This window comes from Mus caroli, unplaced genomic scaffold (genome assembly GCF_978045245.1).
Source record: "Mus caroli unplaced genomic scaffold, Mus_caroli_1 scaffold_9, whole genome shotgun sequence".
Lineage (NCBI taxonomy): Eukaryota > Metazoa > Chordata > Mammalia > Rodentia > Muridae > Mus > Mus caroli.
In genome coordinates, this window is record NW_028227264.1 from 109,504,153 (window position 1) to 109,524,990 (window position 20,838).

At 36.9% G+C, this 20,838-nt stretch overlaps 1 protein-coding gene across 7 annotated transcripts in view; it reads right to left on the minus strand.

Moving 5' to 3' along the window:
• The window catches only part of Nav3 (neuron navigator 3), a 751,750-nt gene that overhangs the window by 196,212 nt on the left and 534,700 nt on the right, over positions 1-20,838 (minus strand). For all 7 annotated transcript variants that reach the window (XM_029482745.2, XM_029482744.2, XM_029482742.2 and 4 more), the window contains 2 exons: positions 3,644-3,716; positions 1,068-1,251 (listed from right to left, as the gene is read on the minus strand). In XM_029482745.2, coding sequence (XP_029338605.1) covers positions 1,068-1,251; positions 3,644-3,716 — 257 coding nt within the window. The remainder of the gene's footprint in view (positions 1-1,067; positions 1,252-3,643; positions 3,717-20,838) is intronic.

Sequence of the window (20,838 nt, forward strand, 5' to 3'; positions counted from 1 at the left end):
AAATCAGATCTGTTGATCATTTTCTGATGTTTCCAAAGAGGTAACCTTTTGTAGTCAATCCAACACTGACTGCATGCTACATGAAGATACTTGGAGGTGTGATTGAAGTCCACGATCTGATAACCATAAGTGAGAAACCACTCTAGCTGATCCTTTTATTCCCACGAAATTTATGCCTTATTTATTCATGTGTGTATGTGCGTGTCTGTGTGATTTTATGAGACCCCCATGCATGCAGGTGCAGGTAAAGGACAAAGGCCTTTGGATCCCTGGAACTGAGCAGGTTGGAGCTGCCTGATATGGGTGTTGGAAAAGGACCTCTTACCCTCAGTGACATAGAAACAACCACTGAGTTGTCTTTCCAGCCCCGTCCTACATACTCTTGATGTAAATTTCAGCCAGTTGAAAAGTTTGCAAACTTTGACTAAGTCTTTCCCGGCAAGAGGGTATTTCCTGTCTCTCCTACTAGGAGATTTCAGATTTCAGATTTCAGATTTCACTTTTCATTTCAGATTTCACTTCCTAGCCAACCCTACTATTCACATAGACTGTACCTACACAGACCAAAATCCAGGCTATATAAATGTATGCATGCACATACATACAAATATATACAAACAATACATAATCTTTAAAATCAATATTTTCTCAAATAGTCAAAGATACCGCAAATGATATCCTTTGACTTTTGATGGATTTAATCAACTCAAATTATCAATAAAAGATAACTAGACCTCAGGATACCAGGACTCAAAAGGCATGTTGTATGTACTAAACTAATTGGTTGGAGGAAGAAATATGCCATTGCCTCCACCAAAGACACCATATATGATTAGATATGTAAAAGTCACTGTTAGAAAATAAAATTGTGTGCCCTAAGAATACAATACGTCTTTCCTGTCAGATCCAAGGAGAAGCGTTTTTGAGCCTGACATCCACAACTCATAGATCTGGATCATATGAAGATAAAAGCACATAAGCTCAGCTATGAACTCATAATAATTTGGAAAGTCAAACCATGCCTAAACAAACTCATTTTAAATGCATTCCCTGCCTCCTTTCCTTACCTGGACTGCATATCTTGCTGGGTTTTGGCCTGGCTGGCTTCCAACTGAGGCGCGGTATGAGTCACTCGCTGCTGAAGCTCCACCAAGGACTGGTAATACTGCTGTTGATGATGCTGCTGTTGCTTGTAGCGAGACAAGCTGAAAAAGAGCCCTAGGATGGCTTTTAGGTTTCCATTTCTTATTTCTGTATCAAATAAAAAAATGTAAAACATGGTCACATACATTTAAGTTGATTTTATTTTCCTGTATGAATAAAAGTCTAGATGTAATCCTCTTAAACCAGATCTATGAGGATGAAAATACAAGTGGGTCCTCTTATTCACAGTTACAGTTGAATCTGAATTTCTCAACTCTGCCAACATTACAAAGTGGCTTGAGATAACAGCAAGAGAAGGGGAGCGAGGAGCAGAAGGAAGAAATACCACTAAACAAAGATGCTCTGCGGGTCGTGGTTTTCCTTACTCTTGGAAGAGGATGTGTTCACTGCCTTGGGGTAACCATTTGATTTTGCACACTGCTTCCCTCCCCAGTATACATAGCTGTTGCCCACATAGACTTGGCTAGGGAGACCTGCTACCACTTAAATATCTATCATCTTGCAGTTACAAATAATGGTGTTGTGGGTACATCTCATGAGATCAAATTGGGTTCACAGAAATCAACATTCTTTCCAAATCACCATGAGCCAGCCTGGTCACATATTTGGATGTACATTTTTAAAATATGCACAGGTCCTCAAGAGCATATATCATATCACTTTTTTAGTTGAAATGCTTATTTTGTATACATTAGTGTTCCTTGTGCTTTATGCTACATGCTACTAGATAGTAATGATTAGCTTACATAACTGTAAAGTATTTATTCATAAATACCAATCGAAACAGATAGGGCTGCTGCAGGAGATTTTCCCATGCTGTGTAACAAAAACTAGATGCCTAAATTCAGCTACAACAACAAGTTAATTTTTAACACATATATGTATAAGCTTGAAAATACAAAAATAAAAGTACACCAGGTATTTTGAACATAATCTACACCCACTCTCCTCTTCTAAGTCTTCTCACACAACACCTCCACCATGTCTCCATGGACAGGTCCCTCTTTCTTCTGAAGTTATAACCCTATTATTAGGAAGAGTAATGCAAGTTAAGCCTGAAATGAAGCTCTGTGTATGGTTATATTTTAAATAAAACTTGTTTGTCACTAAAGAGGTTCCCCTGAAGAGCCAGGTCCCCTTCTAGAGTTTAGGTGCACCAACGAGATCTGTGTGTTTTACTCATTGATGACTTATAAGCTAACCCCGACTATTTGGTTTAGTTGAGTTCATCAAACTCTCCCTAGGATTTATCTGTTTTACTACCTCAGACATTCCTTATAATCTCCATAAAATATGAGAGCCATTTTGATCAATGAGGCCACCATGAGAAAACTGTGATTGTTTTCAATTCCTGCAAACTTGTGTAATCTTATTCAAAAGATTTTTCCATTACAGTCTTATTATATGTATGCCTAATTTAGAATGTATTTCTTGACAATGAATATATTTTTAAAGAATGAACCAAAATCAGTAGATTTAAATTATCAAAATTAGTGTGTGATATGTAAGAGATATAAAATGAGCAATGGAAATATTTCTGGCTTGCTTTTGGCTTCTTATACAACAAAGTCTAGTCAGGGATGAATTTTATTCCAATTCTATTGGAAGAAATAGAACCAGCAGTTATATTTTAATCTCAGCTTGTTAGCCACTGAAAATGTAACTGAATCATACATCATAGTGTTTATTTCATGTAAATATAAAAGCATAATAGACAATTAACAGATGGAATGAAGGAAAGAAATGTGTAGCATATTTACAAATGATGGCAGGGAGGACACAGGGAGAGAAATATTGTTTCATTTTAACTCTGGCAAAGACTGGGCTATATATGAGGTCATTTTTGAAAATGTTACCTTTCTATGTGCAAGAAAGTCCATGAACCAGAAATAAATGAGGAAGTCATCTCAATCTTATTTTTTTTTCATGTTGTTACATGGTAATTTATTGTAATTAAATTTTCACTAAAATTAAATGTCAACCTGATCTGTAATGACTTGCAAAAATATTCACAAATAGTGCTTACTAGTACTGTCAGTCTAAGCATTTAATAACTCATTGTGCCACTTACGAATACTTATTTGTCTGTAATTAGGTTGGTCATATAATAGAAGAATTATTGGTAAAATATTTGTACAAGAATTGTACTGTTTAACCATATCCTATCCATGTATTACCAGGACTGAAATGATCACCTAGCCATCTATTTAAGAAGTTAAAAGTCTCTGTATTAGCAATAATATGTAAGTGCTATTTTGATTCTTCTCCAACCCATATATTGCCATAAAAAGCAATTTTCTAAAATTGCAAAACATTTAAATAATTAAAGCACATGCCAGCACTACAAGACATCGTGTTTGCTTTATGCACCTATACATTTCTGCCATTAACTAAGGGGATCTGCAACACTCCATTTCTAACATGAAAATTCTTTCAGAAAATAACTAAAGCCACTTGTGACCATAGTACAGTTTCTTACCTTCAGCAGATAGGCCTTGAACGTTTACTCCTCGGGCTGCCAGAAAGCTAAGGCAGACATCGACATTTTCAATCTGTAACATGAAGAGCAGTAAAAATCCCATTTAGAGGACGACTCTTCAGTAAGCACTGGAGCTTTACTGAAACAACGAAACAACTAAACAAGTGGGGAGGGCAGGGTGGGGGGGGGGAAGTAATACTTTACATTCATTTCATTCTAGAGAAACTTGCCAGAGTTTTACTAGAATTATCTTGGCTGAATACAGAGTGACCATAAAGCTTCCATTGTCCACTTGGGAACTTGCAAACAATTGATAAAGGCACAATCTAGAATGGCATTCTTGAATCATAGCAATCCACCTACATATCATAAAACTAGATCTGTGTCTTACAAACAAGTCTCGATGAAATCCTCCATCCACAATGAGACTGAAGCATTGCAATTACTAAGAATATTAGGATGTGGGTTACTGAATTCCATCAGAAGATATATAAAAATGAGAGCTGTTCTCCGAAGTAAATGAGGCATACTTTTTATTCTAAACCATAGGGGAAAAAAAGCATTCTTTCAAAAGTTGTATTTGCATCTTCACAGTTGAGGGAGCCTGTGGTTAAATGCAAACACTATGTTTCCTATCTTAAAAGGTCAATGTGCATGGATGTTAAGTACTCAGATTAGTATGACAGCCAGCTCATAAACATTTAAAGTGAGCAAGGAAGGAAGTCTCAATCTACCAGGCAAGAGAGTATTCTCAATGTCAAGAAATTATTAAAGTTAGTCACCTAGAAAAATGTTTAAAACTCAGAAATAAAGCCAAGGCACACATTACATTCTTTCTCACATTTACGTTGAGAAAGAAATATATTGATAAGAAAGTATTATTGAAAGTACTTTGTTGTAAAAATAGAGCTGAAAATTTTAACCAGAGTGTGACCTAATAGATTTCATTCCACCAGCAGCATCTGAGTCTTCAGTGAGGGTATTGTGTTGAAATGTACATCAGATTCTATCTCAGGCTGCTTTGCTATTAGGAAAACAACAACAACAAAAAAAGAGGGATCCATCCCATTTGTAGTCACCTAACCCAGACACTATTGCTGATGTCAGAGTTTGCTGACAGGAGCCTGAGAGGTTCTGCCAGCACCTGACCAATATAGATGCAGATACTCACAGTCAATCATCAGACTGAGCATGGGCACCTCAATGGAAGAGCTAGGGGAAGGACTGAAGGAGTTGAAAGGGATAGAAACCCCATAGGAAGAACAATATCAACAATCCGGCCCACCCAAAGCTCCCAGGGACTAAACTACCAACCAAAGAATACACATGGAGGGACCCATGGCTCCAGATAGATATGAAGCAGAGGATGGCCTTATCTGGCATCAGTGGGAGGGGAGGCCCTCAGTCCTGCAGAGACTTGATGCCCCAGTGTAGGGGATGCTAGAGTGGTGAGGCAGGAGTTGGGTTTGGGTGGTAGAGCACCTTCACAGAGGCAAAGGGGAGGGGAAGGAGAGGTGGGATGGAGGTTTGTGGAGGGATAACTGGGAAGGGAGATATCATTTGAAATGTAAACAAAAAAATGATTGATAATTTTTTTTAAAAAAGAATAGAGGGAAAAGCCTCAGATGGATGGATCCATGGGTGAGAACACATTCAAGACTAAGGTTCAATCTTCAGGAAAGTAAAAGGTTGATCTTGGTCATGACAACTGCAATCCCAGTGCTAAGTTGAGGCCGAGGTGGAAATAGGAATATCACAGGGACTTGCCTTCTGTTGACCAAACTCCAGGCCCAGAGGGAGCAACTCAGGGCAATAAGGAGGTGAGTGACAGCTATCTTCCTGCCTTTAGTTTGGTTGCAGGCATCAAGATATACTTGCTGATGTTTTATAAGTATGTACACTCATTTATTTGTGTGTTGTTAGTATGGTTTTATATGTATATATATGTTTATATATAATTATATATAATATAATAATACATTATATGGTGATATATATAAAATATTACATTACAATATATTATATATACTATATATATATATATATGTACTAGATATATCCATATATGTATATATATCCAAATGTGGCAACTTCTCTCCACATACCAACCTTCAGATATCAACCAAGGATGGCTCATGGTTGATGGTCATATAAAAATATATAATTATATCATTTTATATAAGTGGTAGCTATTTATATATTTTATATATAATAAATTATATAATATAATATATACCATAATATATATGATATACAATATATGACATAGAGCATATGCTACATAGCACATAATATATAGTATAATAGATAAATAGAAAAATTAGCAATAGTTATCTTTTAATCCAAAGTCTACATGCTATTAAAAAGCACTGTTATTCCATGTTCCATACTCCAGAGAAGAAGTGTATCCGTGTGGGGATATGTGTATGTGAGCACAGGGCCCACAGAAGGCAGAGGCATCAAACCATTCCAGAAAGAATAGAAAAATAATCAAACCATAAATTAGAAGCCATAAATCACGAGATTATTAATAATCAAATTCAGTGTGTGCTCTGACTGTGGAATCTCTTGTGCTGAGTAGTCCTATGGTGTCCTAAGAATCTAGTCTCTATTCTCATCATGCCCTGGTGTCCTGAGATTCTAGCCTCTATCCTCATCGTGCCCATCTCTACAGGTGACAAGAGGCCTCTCACTCTCATATCTGCTGTAACCCACAACCTCATATTGCTGATGGGAACAGATCATATGATCAGTGAATCTTTGTGGACTTCCACAATGAATCAATAAAACAAAACATAGCATCATATACAAGGTGCGGTATCAGATGAAATCAATTTAAAATGTGCGGCTTGGGTCTTTTGCCATTTGAGTTATTGAAGAAAAGTATTTGTAGTCTGGAATTGAAAGGATGGTGGTAATCAGCAACAAGCACAGCATTGGGAAACAGAAAGCCCAGCCTGTCACTCAGGAGCGATCCTTAGTTGATATATTCTCAAGGCTGATGTGTGGGCAGAAGTTGCCAACATTATATTTGTGAAACAACAGAAAGAAACCCAAAGAGTCTCCACTGCTTGCAGACTCATGGGGGGAATCCTCCCGTGACCCTTTCAATTAAAGACAAATGAAATGAGACTTAGATACAATGTCATTACAGAGAATGCTCAGAGGAGTTATATGCATGAAGCATTTAGCTCTATACCCCACACAGAGCCAGAATTCATAACGCACAAAAAAGACTGGTGGCCATTATAAAACTCTTTGATATTAATAAAGGGGGCAATGGTAAAAAATAAACCAAATATATCTATACCTTCTTTGGATTTAGACCCTATATCAGCTTTGTCTTAATCTTGTTTTACAATAATAATAATAATTAATAATAATAACAATCAAGTAGCTTGTAAAGTTTACGCTATATAAGAAACAACTAGGCACTTTCAAAGGCAGAATTGTTTTTATCTCATAATGAATAAAATGAAAATGTCAGTAGATGGGGCCAGTTTAATCAAACAATTTAGGTTATTTCAAATACTGGGTCTGCTCTCCTCAATGGAAATCCCCTCAAGTAACTTCAATTTACATTCATTTGTTTGGGGAAACTTCACACACAGCCTATAGGAAGTTACAACCTCTTAATTACGTGAACGAACTATAGTATTATGTAACTCATGCATTTTGTGTTGAAACACAGTTATAGTCACACCTGTACACCTTTGTGGTATTATTACAAAAATACACATTCCGAGTTCCAGGACGACATCCCTTATCTGACGCATTAGCAGTCCACATTTCAACTGATAATCACTGCAAAGGCTTCTAGTCTCCTACCACTGTCTTAGCAAACTTTACTCCTTTCTACTTTCAGTGATTTACATGTTTGTGGTGTGGAATGCCCACTTTCCCTCTTTCATGTGTTAAATGTCATCATGCCTAAACAACTATAAAAGTACTAACAGGATAATAAAAATAAAATGTAAATTTCCTATATGCAATAAATATTTTCAGAAGTATCCCACCACACAGGTAAGCTGAGCTCTGAAGCTTTTTGAGTCTATCTAAACATTTAATGGTGTTACAAACACCTAAACTAAATCCTTTCAGCATGAGGTCAAAAATATTTACATTTGCATGCAGGTGTCTGTGTATGTGGAGTCCGGTGTTTCCACAGAAACTAGAAAAGAACTTTGGATCCTCTGAAGCTGCGTTTATAAATGGTTGTGGGGCACAATTTGGACACCGGAAATGAAACTCACAGCCTGCATAAGAACATCAATCTCTATTATCCACTGATCATTTCTCTAGTCTGAAAGTTTACAGTTTAAAATGAATGTAGTTACTACCAATATAATTTTATATCATATTGGAGCACTACCTTTTGGGTCTGTATTATACAAAACTGAGACATTTATTCATTCATTCATTCAGTACTTATCATTGTACTTAAGAAAGAGACACTGTTGTGAAATAGTTTAAAGAACACTGACTAAATTCCAATAATTTCATAAACTCCCATAAATAATAGAGACCCAGTTTATAAAACAATTAGTCCATAGTTTATAGTTATACATTTATGTTGATCCTTACAACCTTGGTATGGAAATGGGTGACTGCCAAATCAAGTGGGTTTCAAATGAGGAAAAGGGGTTGGGGGAAGATACTGTCTTTTTTTTTTTTCAATTACAGAACAGTCAAAGCAATCAAAAATAGATTTACACTTTTGATTATTTTAACTGAGGGTTAATGTATTCTAGATGTGAGCATTGGTTACATTACAAACAATTGTGTGTATTTATTTCGGTGCTGAATAATTGATTCCAAACAAAACCATCTTTTTACTGAACTCATATACTAGGCAACATGATTACTTACCCGGTTTACAGCAAAACTGGTGTGACCTGTTCTGAGTGATGGACCGGGAGGAGTCTTTCACAGCATCAACAGATTTAGAGCTTGTATCCCCACCATTTTTTCATACTTGCTTAAAGATATTTAATGAAAACGACTTTTGCACCCTAATATAATATGATTAATATTAGCCTTGGAAGCCATGTTTAAATCTTATTCATGATACGGGGATTAACACTGTGTGATTAATTCATCCAGCAACTATTGTCTGTTTATTATGAGCAAAGGGCTCTGTGGGATGGTGAAGGATTATAAAAATGAATTACAAGGTCTTCAGCTTTGTGAGCCTATAAAATAGCTGCTGAGACAGTAAGGGGTCATACATCACTATAATACATGACACTGTATGATAAATTCCAAGAGAGATATATAAACAGCCTCCCATGGTACTGGAGAGGATGGAGTCATCCATTTTCACTATAGATCTGCAGACGCCTTCACAGCATGCCATTTAGAGTTGAGCAATAATTCAGATTTTGATAAAGCTAGACTAGCCTCAGAGAGAGGGAGAAGGCCTATCAGGCAGAGCTACTACAAGGAAAACTGTTCAGGGGTTGTTAAGGACAACTGAACAACGCCTCATTGTATACAGAGACGCACATAAAGGAGATTTCTCCCAGTACCGAAAGGGTTGCTCTGCCCTTTGATACAAATACAAGTGAAACAGAAAGAGACAAAGAATCACAGGGCAAGCTGCAGGGATGACATGGCTGAAGGCTCATTTGTCCACAAGATGCACACTCCGGTTAGAAGACGTGTGAAGGGCTAGATACCTACAGATGTGAAGAACTCCAGTCAGTCCTACCTTAGCCCTCTCAAGAGGGACATTACATTATTTGCTGGGATTTAAATTTATTCTTAATAACTTTACCTTGAGATTGGATCATGCCATAAATCTCAGACTGGCCTTGAACTCCTGCTCCTTCTGCCTCAGCTATCCAAGTGCTGGGATTACAGCCCTGTGCTACCATGCCTGACATCATTTATGCTTCTGTTTCCCACAACAAGGCACAATGTTATAAATTAGTTAAATTGCTAAATCACTTAACAGAATAATAAATATCATTGCTAAGAAAATCAAAACAGGAAGGCACACTTTGATCAAAAGTGTACGCTTATGGGTTTAAATAATTAGATTTTCGTCAAACAATCTAACCAAACATAAACTTGTCTGGAGAAAGAAAGTAAAATAGAGTAATTACTCTGCTTTAGTTATAAGTTACATGATGGCTTCTTTCATTTATTACTTTAGTAATTGGATTATTTATTTATTTATTTTTGAGTTCAAAAGAAAAACCACAACAGGGCAGGCAAACTGTAAGTGTTAGAAGATGCCCCGAGAAGATGAACGGCTGAAGGAAGGGACAATCATGTCCTTAGAGATTGGACATGGCAGGGAAGCAGCTACATGGAGGGCAAATGAGGAGCCATATATTGGGGGGGGTCTTTAGAGAAACAGTGAGAAAGCCCCAGATGTTATAAAACATTTCTTACAACACATACAGAAAGAATAAAATGAAAACTGATTGTTTGGGTTTTTTCTTTTTTCTGTTTTCCTTTTTTCTTTCTTTCTTTCTTTTTTCTTTTTTTTTTTTTTTGAATACTTCAGAGAATCAGAGCAACTTCTGAAGCTTCCTGGCTGCGACCCCATACAATTTCATAAATGTATAGTATGTGTTTGGATTGTTACAGCCTCCCTCTAGTGTGTATTCTTCTCCCTTCAATCCCTTCCTGATTCAGAAGTTGTAAGAAATTGTATTTCTATAAATGAGAAACAAATTCCAATATAATATAATGCTTGTTATTCTATGAGAGATATGGGTACTTAAAATGAAGGCAGAAAAGTTGATTTTTTTTTCAATCAAAAAGGACAATAAGGACATTGTCCTCAAAGGACAATAAAGTCTGAAACCTACACAGGGATCTTCTAGAGGAAATTCGTATATCAAATTTTAATGAAAAAAAGTACTGAACTAAGAACTGACCTGGCATATTTATAGAAATATCCTACTGTTTACACATCTCCATTTTGCTGCTTAAAAAGAAGCCTGCTCTTCCTGAGACAGGCCACGGAAGATGAGCTAACTGAAGGCCTGTGGTATGAGATGAACCCATGAACAAAACTGAATGTCAGGTGGTCACAGTTAGGAAAATCCAAACCTGAGGCACCCAAGTTCAGAATAGCCAGGGATACAGAGAACTGAGCCTCACCCATGTCTTTCCTCACAGCTCCTATGTGTCCACAACTGTGAAATTCCTAAGAAGGTCAAGAGACACTGGACTTATTTGAAGAATGCACTGAACAGGAGAGATTGCGCAAGGAGGGCCCAGGGGGCCAAGATTCTTGAAGTCAAGAGCAATCTTGAGGCAGGTGACAGGACACAGTGACAAGTGTGGGTTAAAGAGGAATGCCCGCCATGTTCGGACAAGGGTCAAGGCTGACTATATAGCTTGGTCTAAGAGTGCTTTTTAGTTAAAAGGAATGAAGTATCTATTTTATATAGTTTTACTGATGAATTGGTAAGAGAATCTTCACAAGTCAATTTTTTTTTGGTTCCAGAAATTCAAATAACCCCATTAAAAATGGGGTACAGAGCTAAACAAAGAATTCTCAACTGAGAAATACCGAAGGGCTGAGAAGCACCTGAAAAAATGTTCACCATCCTTAATCATCAGGGAAATGCAAATCAAAACAACCCTGAGATTCTACCTCACACCAGTCAGAATGGCTAAGATCAAAAATTCAGGTGACAGCAGATGCTGGCGATGATGTGGAGAAAGAGAAACACTCCTCCATTGCTGGTGGGATTGCAAGCTTGTACAACCACTCTGGAAATCAGTCTGGTGGTTCCTCGGAAAATTGGACATAGTACTACTGGAAGATCCAGCAATACCTCTCCTGGGCATATACCCAGAAGATGTTCCAACTTGTAATAAGGACACATGATCCACTATGTTCATTGCAGCCTTATTTATAAGGGTTCAAAAGAACCCAGATGTCCCTCAACAGAGGAATGGATGCAGAAAATGTGGTACATGTACTCAATGGAGTACTACTAAGCTATTAAAAACAATGAAATTATGAAATTCCTAGGTAAATGGATGGATCTGAAAGATATCCTAAGTGAGGTAACCCAATCACAAAAGAACTCACTTGATGTGCACTCACTGATTAGTGGATATTAGCTCACAAGTCAATTTTACCCATGCTTTCTGCCATTGACATCTTTTAATAATGATTTTAATGTGATTTTTTTGGGGGGGAAGGTTGGTTTTGTTTTTATCGAGACAGGGTTTCTCTGTATAGCCCTGACTGTCCTGGAACTCACTCTGTAGACCAGGCTGGCTCGAACTCAGAAATCCTAACTTTCATACTTTAGCAAAATTTTCTAGCTCCATATGTTGCATGAAAAAGAGACAGTCTGCGTGTTCTATATTACATACTAAGAATGGAAGCAAGAGGAGCAGTCTAGATGTTACTTCTCAATTTCCCCCTACCCTAACTTGTCAGAGCTAGGACATGGAGCAAGCTGAAAAACAATTTTAAGAACCCAGCTCTGTATTCTAAATAAAAACCCTTTCACTCTTCCCTACAAAGCTTGATAAATTTGACTTTGTTTTCTCCATTTAGTAGAAGCTAGAGAGATTGCCTTGCATTTGTGTGTGAACAATTAATAAATTATACAGCTAGAATTCAGTGCAAACCTGGAGCCTGCAGTGAAGTTGTTCTTTCTCTCACATTATTCTGGCAAATGTAATGCAGACATTATAACTGAGCTCTTTCTTCTCTTGGCTAAAATTGTCTACACAATTGGCCCATGATAAAGACAAAGTGTCAAGCACAAGTGTTGTTCAAAGATGTCTGGTGAATGAAGTAGGTAAAGATAGTATAGTATGCAAAATCCACTTGCCCTACATGTTTTGAAAGTTTACATGTTTAAATGCCTCCAAACTGTTCAAGTACCCAGTGTGCTTGTGTCTGTTCAGAGGCCAAAACAGGGGATTAGTGATGGGACCACAATCCCTGGAATTCTAGCCAACACCAAAGGCTGGAAAAGGCACAGAATGGAATTCTGATCTGACCTTGAAAAGGAACTCAGATAGAATGATGTCTTGATTCTGTCCTGATGATAAGTACTTCCGTTATGGCCTCCGTTATGGGAACAAATTTTTCATACTTTTAATTTATCAAATTGGTAATGATTCAGTATAGCAGCCCCTGAAGACAATTCAGTTATCTACAAGGTGAATCCGTGGGAATTTCACCTTTTCAAACTATATGACACTGGGGATTCTGTGGGCAGCTCCTTTTCAAATCTCTCTGTTTGAAGTTGTGATTCCACCCACCCCCAAGTAACACGTGCAATATATTTTAATTTTATTTTCAGGAAATTTAGGTACATGTTGAAAATCATCGTGATATTTTCAAAATCTTCATGACATGCAGAAATCAACTTCCTACTATACTTAATTCTTTTCAAAAAAATTTTTTTTTTTACTTATTTACTCTACATCCCACTCACTGCCCCTCCCAGTCACCTCTTCTATTTTAGGACAATTCTTCAGAGAGAGAATAAAACCTTGAATATGTGCTAATCCCACTGAGATGTGAGACAACCATGCTTCTTGCTCCCAACTTTGCAGAGCAAGATAGGGAAAACTGCACGGAAACTCAATTCATCTCTTTGGTATTTCTTTCCTTTATTTTTTCAAGATTTAGTTGGTAGCTACTTTACAGTTTGATATAAGAAATGTATTTACTTAATATGTCCCTTAATATATAGATACTTTACTGTTAAATTAATCTAATTTTCATTTGGGCATTGTAATGTACATGTTATTAGAAAACAAGAAATGTTTATTCTTGAAGTTTTTGATTCCTAATGTGTAGAATTCAAATGAAAGCATTTTTATTTCCTTCCTCAAAATATTATGTGAGGATTGAAAATGAAGAGTTTCGCTGTATGGTAGGAATTAGGCATATGTGCATATCTATATGTTTATCTATATGTATATATATATATATGTGTATATACATATATATACATACATATACCCATACTAGTATAGAGAAGGATTAATATTATAATATATTCATATGTGAAAATCAGCTTCTCATAAGTATGTGTATATATTTTTATGTGTATGTGTCTATATATTGATAAATATAGACATAGATATAGAAAGTATACAAGGATTTTATTAGATGTTTCTTTTTGGTCAAAATCACCTTTACTTCAACTGACTTGGTAGAGAATAAAAAGTATTAAATGTTAACCTTTATTTTCAAATATCAATGACGTTAAGTCATTATCATGAACTGTGTTGGGCAGAATGAAGCATATCTCATAATGTTTTCAAAACGCAGCATCAGACTTCATTGACCTGAAGATAACAGGATTTTAAATAAGTTCTTCCCTTTCAGTGCGGCCCAACAAACACAACAAAACAGGAACTTGGTGTTTTATCATAAAGTCACAAAATTGCTTTATGAGTCCATAATGAGCAATTTCACCATAAAAAAATCTATAAATATTATTTCTATCTTATGACCACACCTATCTTATGACCACACCCTTCTTCAAATACATGGCCATTTATATTCTTTCCACAAGTGGAAGAAACACATGTGGTCTCAGAAAAGATTGCTTATTTTTATCACATGTTTGGGAGTAGGAGAGGAAAAAGAAGAGGCATTAAAATGAGAGAGAGAGAGAAAGAGAGAGAGAGAGAGAGAGAGAGGGAGGGAGGGAGGGAGAGGGAGAGAGAGAGAGAGAGAGAGAGAGAGCGCACAATCTCAAATCAAACCTCAGAGTGTGATTTTGGAAACAATGAAGAAATGATTACAATGTTGTAAGTAGAAGCAAAAGTCACAGAATAGCTGATAGAACTCCATGGAACAAAAATAATAAAATAAAATGGATCAGAACACTAATAGTACCAGATGTCAACACTTGCTACAGAACTGTAGGATTAAGGCAGCCTAGCACTGAGAAAGAACAAACAAATCATTAGTGGACAGAACAGAAAACCTATTGGAGAAGGTACATAAGTAGAGACAACTGAAATCCAACAGAGAAGCAAGGGCAACATGATGAAGGAAAGATGGTATTTAAAAAAAAAAAAAAAAAGGATGTTAAAGCAACTGGATATCACACATAGAACAACATCTCTAGACAGAGCCTTTGCATTCTTCCCATAAAATTAAAGTGAGCAATATATTTAAAGATAAGTCACCAAAATTAAAAATGTGAGAATACAGTAAAAAAAAAAATCTAGACCATCTTGGATGTGGCAATGCCTTTCTTGATGCAATATGAAATGTATAATCTATGAAAGAAATAACAAGTTAGGTTTCAACCTTCTGTCTGAAGGAAAATAATGATGTAAAACGATACAGTCAGAAGAACTATTCCCAAAGAACGCCTGCTATCTAAAATATACACGAGGTATATATTTTAGGTAAAATGTATTCACTAGACATATACCTCATTCATATATATTTCAGATAAGCATTCTTTATAAAGTAGACACAGGTTATAAGAGAGGTTATAAAGCTAATTGTTTTTCTAGTTCTGATTCTGTCACAGATTTATTATTGTCGTTGTTGGGGTTTTTTTTTTTTTGAGGGTTTTTTGAGGGTGGATGAATAAGTAAAGAATATTCAATAATTAAAGTATAAAACTGAATGTGAGCTGACACAGCTTCCACATCCAATACCAGTTTTTACTGTGAATGTGTGAACAGAGAACCTAGGGGAAAACCTTGATAACTTTGAAATTTTCTGCATGGATACAGCTTCTATTAAAAATTACGTATTTGAAAATGCAGAGAGGGAAGAACAGCCAAAATCCAGTGGTCTAAATTCCAGACTGCATTCTGCCAAACTTATTTATAAACACATCGAAAGGATGTCAGGTTTAGATCAAGCTGTGAGTCCAAACCACGATGCAGAGCTGTTCTGATTAAAAAATAATAAGAGCTGGGAAAACATCTAGTTCCAGGTATACGTGCTTGTGCGTGTGCCCGTGTGTGTATGTGTTTGAAACCCAATCAATAAGGCATGATGACACTGCCAAATTCTCAGAACTACCATTAAATTTTGGATTCTGTGCAATTATTTTTTAATATTTCTTTAGTATACAAAGCAATCAATAAAATATGTAGACAATATGATTTTTCAAAGTGTAACGAGAATAGTTAAGAAATTTTCTTCATGACTGGTCACATAAGCTTAGATTGAATTCATACTGGAATCCTTTAATTATAACTTTGTGAAGCAGCTAGCTCAGACTTTACTATGCTTAAAATGATGCTCAAAGGTCATCTTTTTAAATGGCTATCCTGAAGCCAGGTAGAGAAGATCTCTCTTATTTCAGAATTGCTTCCTCTTACTACATGAAATACAGTTTAGTAAACATCTTCCTTACTTGATAATCAAAGCAAATTAAAATAGCTATAAAGATGATAGAAAATGAAATAATTCTCTAAGATAAAACATAGATTAAAAAATCAGTATGCGAACAGTCTGTGACATCCACTGTCCCCGTTCCTCATTGCCATGGGCAGTCCAGAGACAATTCCTTCCTCTGAGGCACAGCCTCAAGGAGAATTAACTTGACCATTGTCATCCTATATAACACATCTCAAAAGTTCACTAATAAGCAAAGTGATTCTATAGACATTTAACTTTAAAAACCACCAGGATGGAAAGTCTCAAAACTGAAACATAAGTTATCTAAAAGAACAGTTTATATTCCTTCCAAATCTAATGATTATATGCAAAGAATGAACTCAGTGAGGGGACTGCAAAGTGAAAGTTTTCCTAAGTATTTCATACTAGATCAGAGAAATATGGGTAATAAACATTTGATTTCACTAACCTCCCCATCTTGCCGTTCCAAAGTCAGTAACTTTCAAAATGGTGGGGGATCATGTGGATGGAGCAAGTTAGGAACTGAGCTTTCCAGTGAGTTATAGGCTAGAGTCCTATACTGTGACTCTTATAAAATTGTACTAAAATTTAAGAAGAGCCTGGCACTTTATCCCTTCTCTATTTTCTCAAGTCTCTCTTCTTGTCCTAACCTTAAATACCCTCTGGATAACATCAGCCACCAGCATGGCTCCAACTGGCTATGCAGCAGAGGATTGCCTTATCTGGCATCACTGGAAGGGGTGACCCTTTATCCTGTGGAGACTTGATGACCCAGGGTATGGGATGCCAGGGTGGTGAGGTGGGAGTGGGTGGCCAGGTGGAGGGGAAACTGGGAAGGGGGATAATATTTGAAATGTAAATAAATAAAATAACCAATAAAAATGAAAAAAATTAATATGATCCATAAAGTCTGCCTGGGGGTACATAATATTAAATAACATCTTATAGAAAATAAATACATCTTCAAAAAGGGAAAAACAAAAAGAATTAAAACTTTAAAAAGCACCAAATCAGAAGGCATAGGATACTTTCTTAATCAAGAATGGGTCACTTCCAAGACAAACCTAAGTCTAACAATGGGTTAAAATGTCTTCAATGTCCAGAAGAAATTTTCTTTAGAAGCTTTATCCTTGTGGACCACGGAATCACAGAGAAGGGGACACTGAGTAGTATTTTTAGGTCTTCTAAGAACATCTAACATACCGGAGGAGCCAGCAATACCTCTCCTGGGCATATATACAGAAGATGTTCCAACTGGTAATAAGGACACATGCTCCACTATGTTCATAGCAGCCTTATTTATAATAGCCAGAATCTGGAAAGAACCCAGATGCCCCTCAACAGAGGAATGGATAAAAAAAAAATGTGGTACATTATACAATGGAGTACTTCTCAGTTATTAAAAGGAATGAATTTATGAAATTCCTAGGCAAATGGTTGGACATGGAGGGCATCATCCTGAGTGAGGTAACACAATCACAAAAGAACTCAAATGATACGCACTCACTGATAAGTGGATACTAGCCCAGAAACTTAGAATACCCACGATACAATTTGCAAAACACATGAAACTCAAGAAGAATGAAGATCAAAGTGTGGGTACTTCTCCCCTTCTTAGAATTGGAAACAAAACACCCATGGAAGAAGTTACAGAGACAAAGTTTGGAGCTGAGAGGAAAGGATGGACCATCCAGAGACTGCCCCACCCAAGGGTCCATCCCATAATCAGCCACCAAACGCAGACACTATTGCATGCGCCAGCAAGATTTTGCTGAATGGACCCTGGTATAGCTGTCTCCTGTGAGGCTTTGCCAGTGCCTGGCAAACACAGAAGTGGATGCTCACAATCAGCTATTGGATGGAACACAGGGTCCCCAATAGAGGAGCTAGATAAAGTACCCAAGGAGCTGAAGGGGTCTGCAACCCTATAGGTGGAACAACAATATGAACTAACCAGTACCCCCCAGAGCTCGTATCTCTAGCTGCATATGTAGCAGAAGATGGCCTAGTCAGCCATCATTGGGAAGAGAGGCCCCTAGGTCTTGCAAACTATCTATGCCCCAGTACAGGGAAAACACCAGGGCCAAGAAGTAGGAGTGGGTGAGTGGGGGTGGGGGAGAGGGTATAGGGGACTTTCAGGATAGCATTTGAAATGTAAATGAAGTAAATACCTAATAAAAAAGTGTGGGGGGGGGAAGAACATTTAAAAATAATGCGAGGAACAGACATCCTAAAATACCCTTTGTCAGCAATTTTTACACACCAACATATAGGACATGATAGAAAGCATAGATAGATATGCAGAGGGTATTTAAGAGTTGTGGTTCAACGAACGTTGAGTTAGACGCAGGGTCATGTACAGGAATGCACCATCAAGAACAGACAAGCTCTGAGCCACCCATTTTTAACCCTCAGCTTTGTCATAGAAACTAATTCTTGCCCAACAAGAATTTCATCCATCGAATTCCTAAATCATCTGGGCATTGCTGAGGATCCTGAAATATAACAGTCTATCTTAAGATGAAATAAAAGAACTTGTTTTCAAAACAGTTTTCGTTCATGTCTAACATTCTTGTTTGAGAAGCTTACACTTGTGTCTCTGCCTTTCAAGTAAATGTTGGGCAATTTTTTTCTTTTGCTATTTTTAATCTACTGAACATTCAGGACATTCCTGGTATTTATAGTTTATTAATTTATTTCCTCATGTCAGCCTACCAATGTTATGCCACACAGAGCATATATTTTGGATCTGAGTTATTACTACCTAGAAATCACTCGACAGCTGTCACCCATATTATTAATTTCATCTTAAATACAGTGTTTGGTGCGCTCCCACAAAACGATGTCTATGTTTCAAAGTGATCATAACCTGAAATTCACTGATAAAACCTGTCTTTGAAATTCTGAGTGGTATAGCTATATATTTCAAAGGGGATAGAGTTATTTTTTAAATATGTGCCCTTGAAACCATGTTATATAAAATAACATTGTTACATTCCTTTGTATATCCATACATACATGATTTAGCTTTTTATTGTATAAGACATGTTATAATTATATATATATATGTTTTTATTATAAACAAAAGGAAAACAGCAGAAAAGATTATATTAGCATGACCTAAAATTCTGATAATTACTATATTGACTTGGATTCCTTCAATATTGGTTTAAGCTACTTCAATACCACATTTTCATATATTCATATCCTGTATGACATGACAGAGGAAAATGTTTTTTTGTTTGTTTGTTTTCTTAATACTTTTCTTTAATGGCCAATCTTCTAGAAGGACTTCACAATATCTTTCTGTACCACTTCCTTTAGGAATCCACATTGCCACTCATGTCCCTGTTACCATGGATCTGTTCTCTCTATCTGCTGCTACATCCTTAAAGATATATTTATTTTTATTTTATGTGTATAAGTGCTTTGTCTGCACGTATATCCATACACCATATGTGCCGGAAGCCTGTGGAGGTCAGAAAGGATGTCAAATTCCAGGAACTGGATTACAGAGCGTTTCAAGCTGCCAGTGGGGTCCTATGAGCAGCAAGTGCTCATAACCATATCCATCTCTCCTGTCCCCAATCTACCATTTCCTCTTCTTCTTCTTCTTCTTCTTCTTCTTCTTCTTCTTCTTCTTCTTCTTTTTCACCACAGAGAAACCTACCCCCAGCCCAGCTGTTTCTCCAGCAGCTTTTCTGTTCCTTTCGATAAGATACCCAAGCAAATGAATTGTAGCTCAGTAGATATGACACTGGTTATGAACACCTATCAGATCACCGAAGCTGACTTCCTCAACCTAGCATCTTAACCAGACTAGGTAGGATTTCACAGCATATGCTACACTGAAATAATCGACTCCGTTTATTCAGTATTTGTGCTAAAGGAAACACTGTATCTTAAACTATGAAATCTATCCTGAGTTTTAACAAGATACACCTGTGATCTGCTGTTCTCAAAGAGCTCACACTCACTTACCGCTCTTCCTGTCCTGACTTCTACTTCATAAATATTAATATTCTCCATCATAAACCTTCTCCCTGTTGAATTTACACAGACCTCCACCAAGATTTCCTCCTTGCCATCCATCACCGGTGTATGAGCATGGTCTAATTACAAGCTTCCTCAGATGCTCAAGGTAACAACCTAAGCTACTCCCTCCCTGCCTTATGGCCCAACAGGCATCGACCTCTATAGATAGGGAATATAAATGCATCATTTTTCATTCCACCTTCCAGCCTAGTTTCTTCAATGGAAATCCCAAGCTTGGCCAAAAATCAAAAACTAACCGGCTATCTTCCCCATCAAGCTGAAGTCTAACATACATTCTGTGTATATCAGGAGCATCTCCAGTGATTTTTAAAATAAATGTATCATATCTTGACTATCATCCAGTTTCTCCACTGGTTCAAAGCATCACCTAAACTCTTCCCAAGGCTCTTACATCATTAGGTTCTGCCTTCCCCTTCAAACATCCCTAGCTAGGCTCCATCTACAGAGATTTTCCTGGAACACATCAAGACCCCTGCTTCTGGGGACCTTTTGTCCTTCCCTATGCAAATCTGTGGCTCTTAGGCACTTATATTGCAATTCTGATGTTCATATGGACTTCAAACAAATGCCCTGCTACCAGTTACCTTACAGCTCCAAGTAAACATTGGCTAATGTGGAATTACCTGACTGTTAAAAATGGATCAGTATACTGCAGCTTCCTGTCTCCAGAAATTCTAGTATTAAGTGCTTAAAATGGTTCTACACTGGCCCTAGAATCTAAAATGTAAGCTCAGACCATCTAGTACTAGAAGATATTTTTTAATGTGTTGTTGTTGTTGATGATGATGATGATGATACT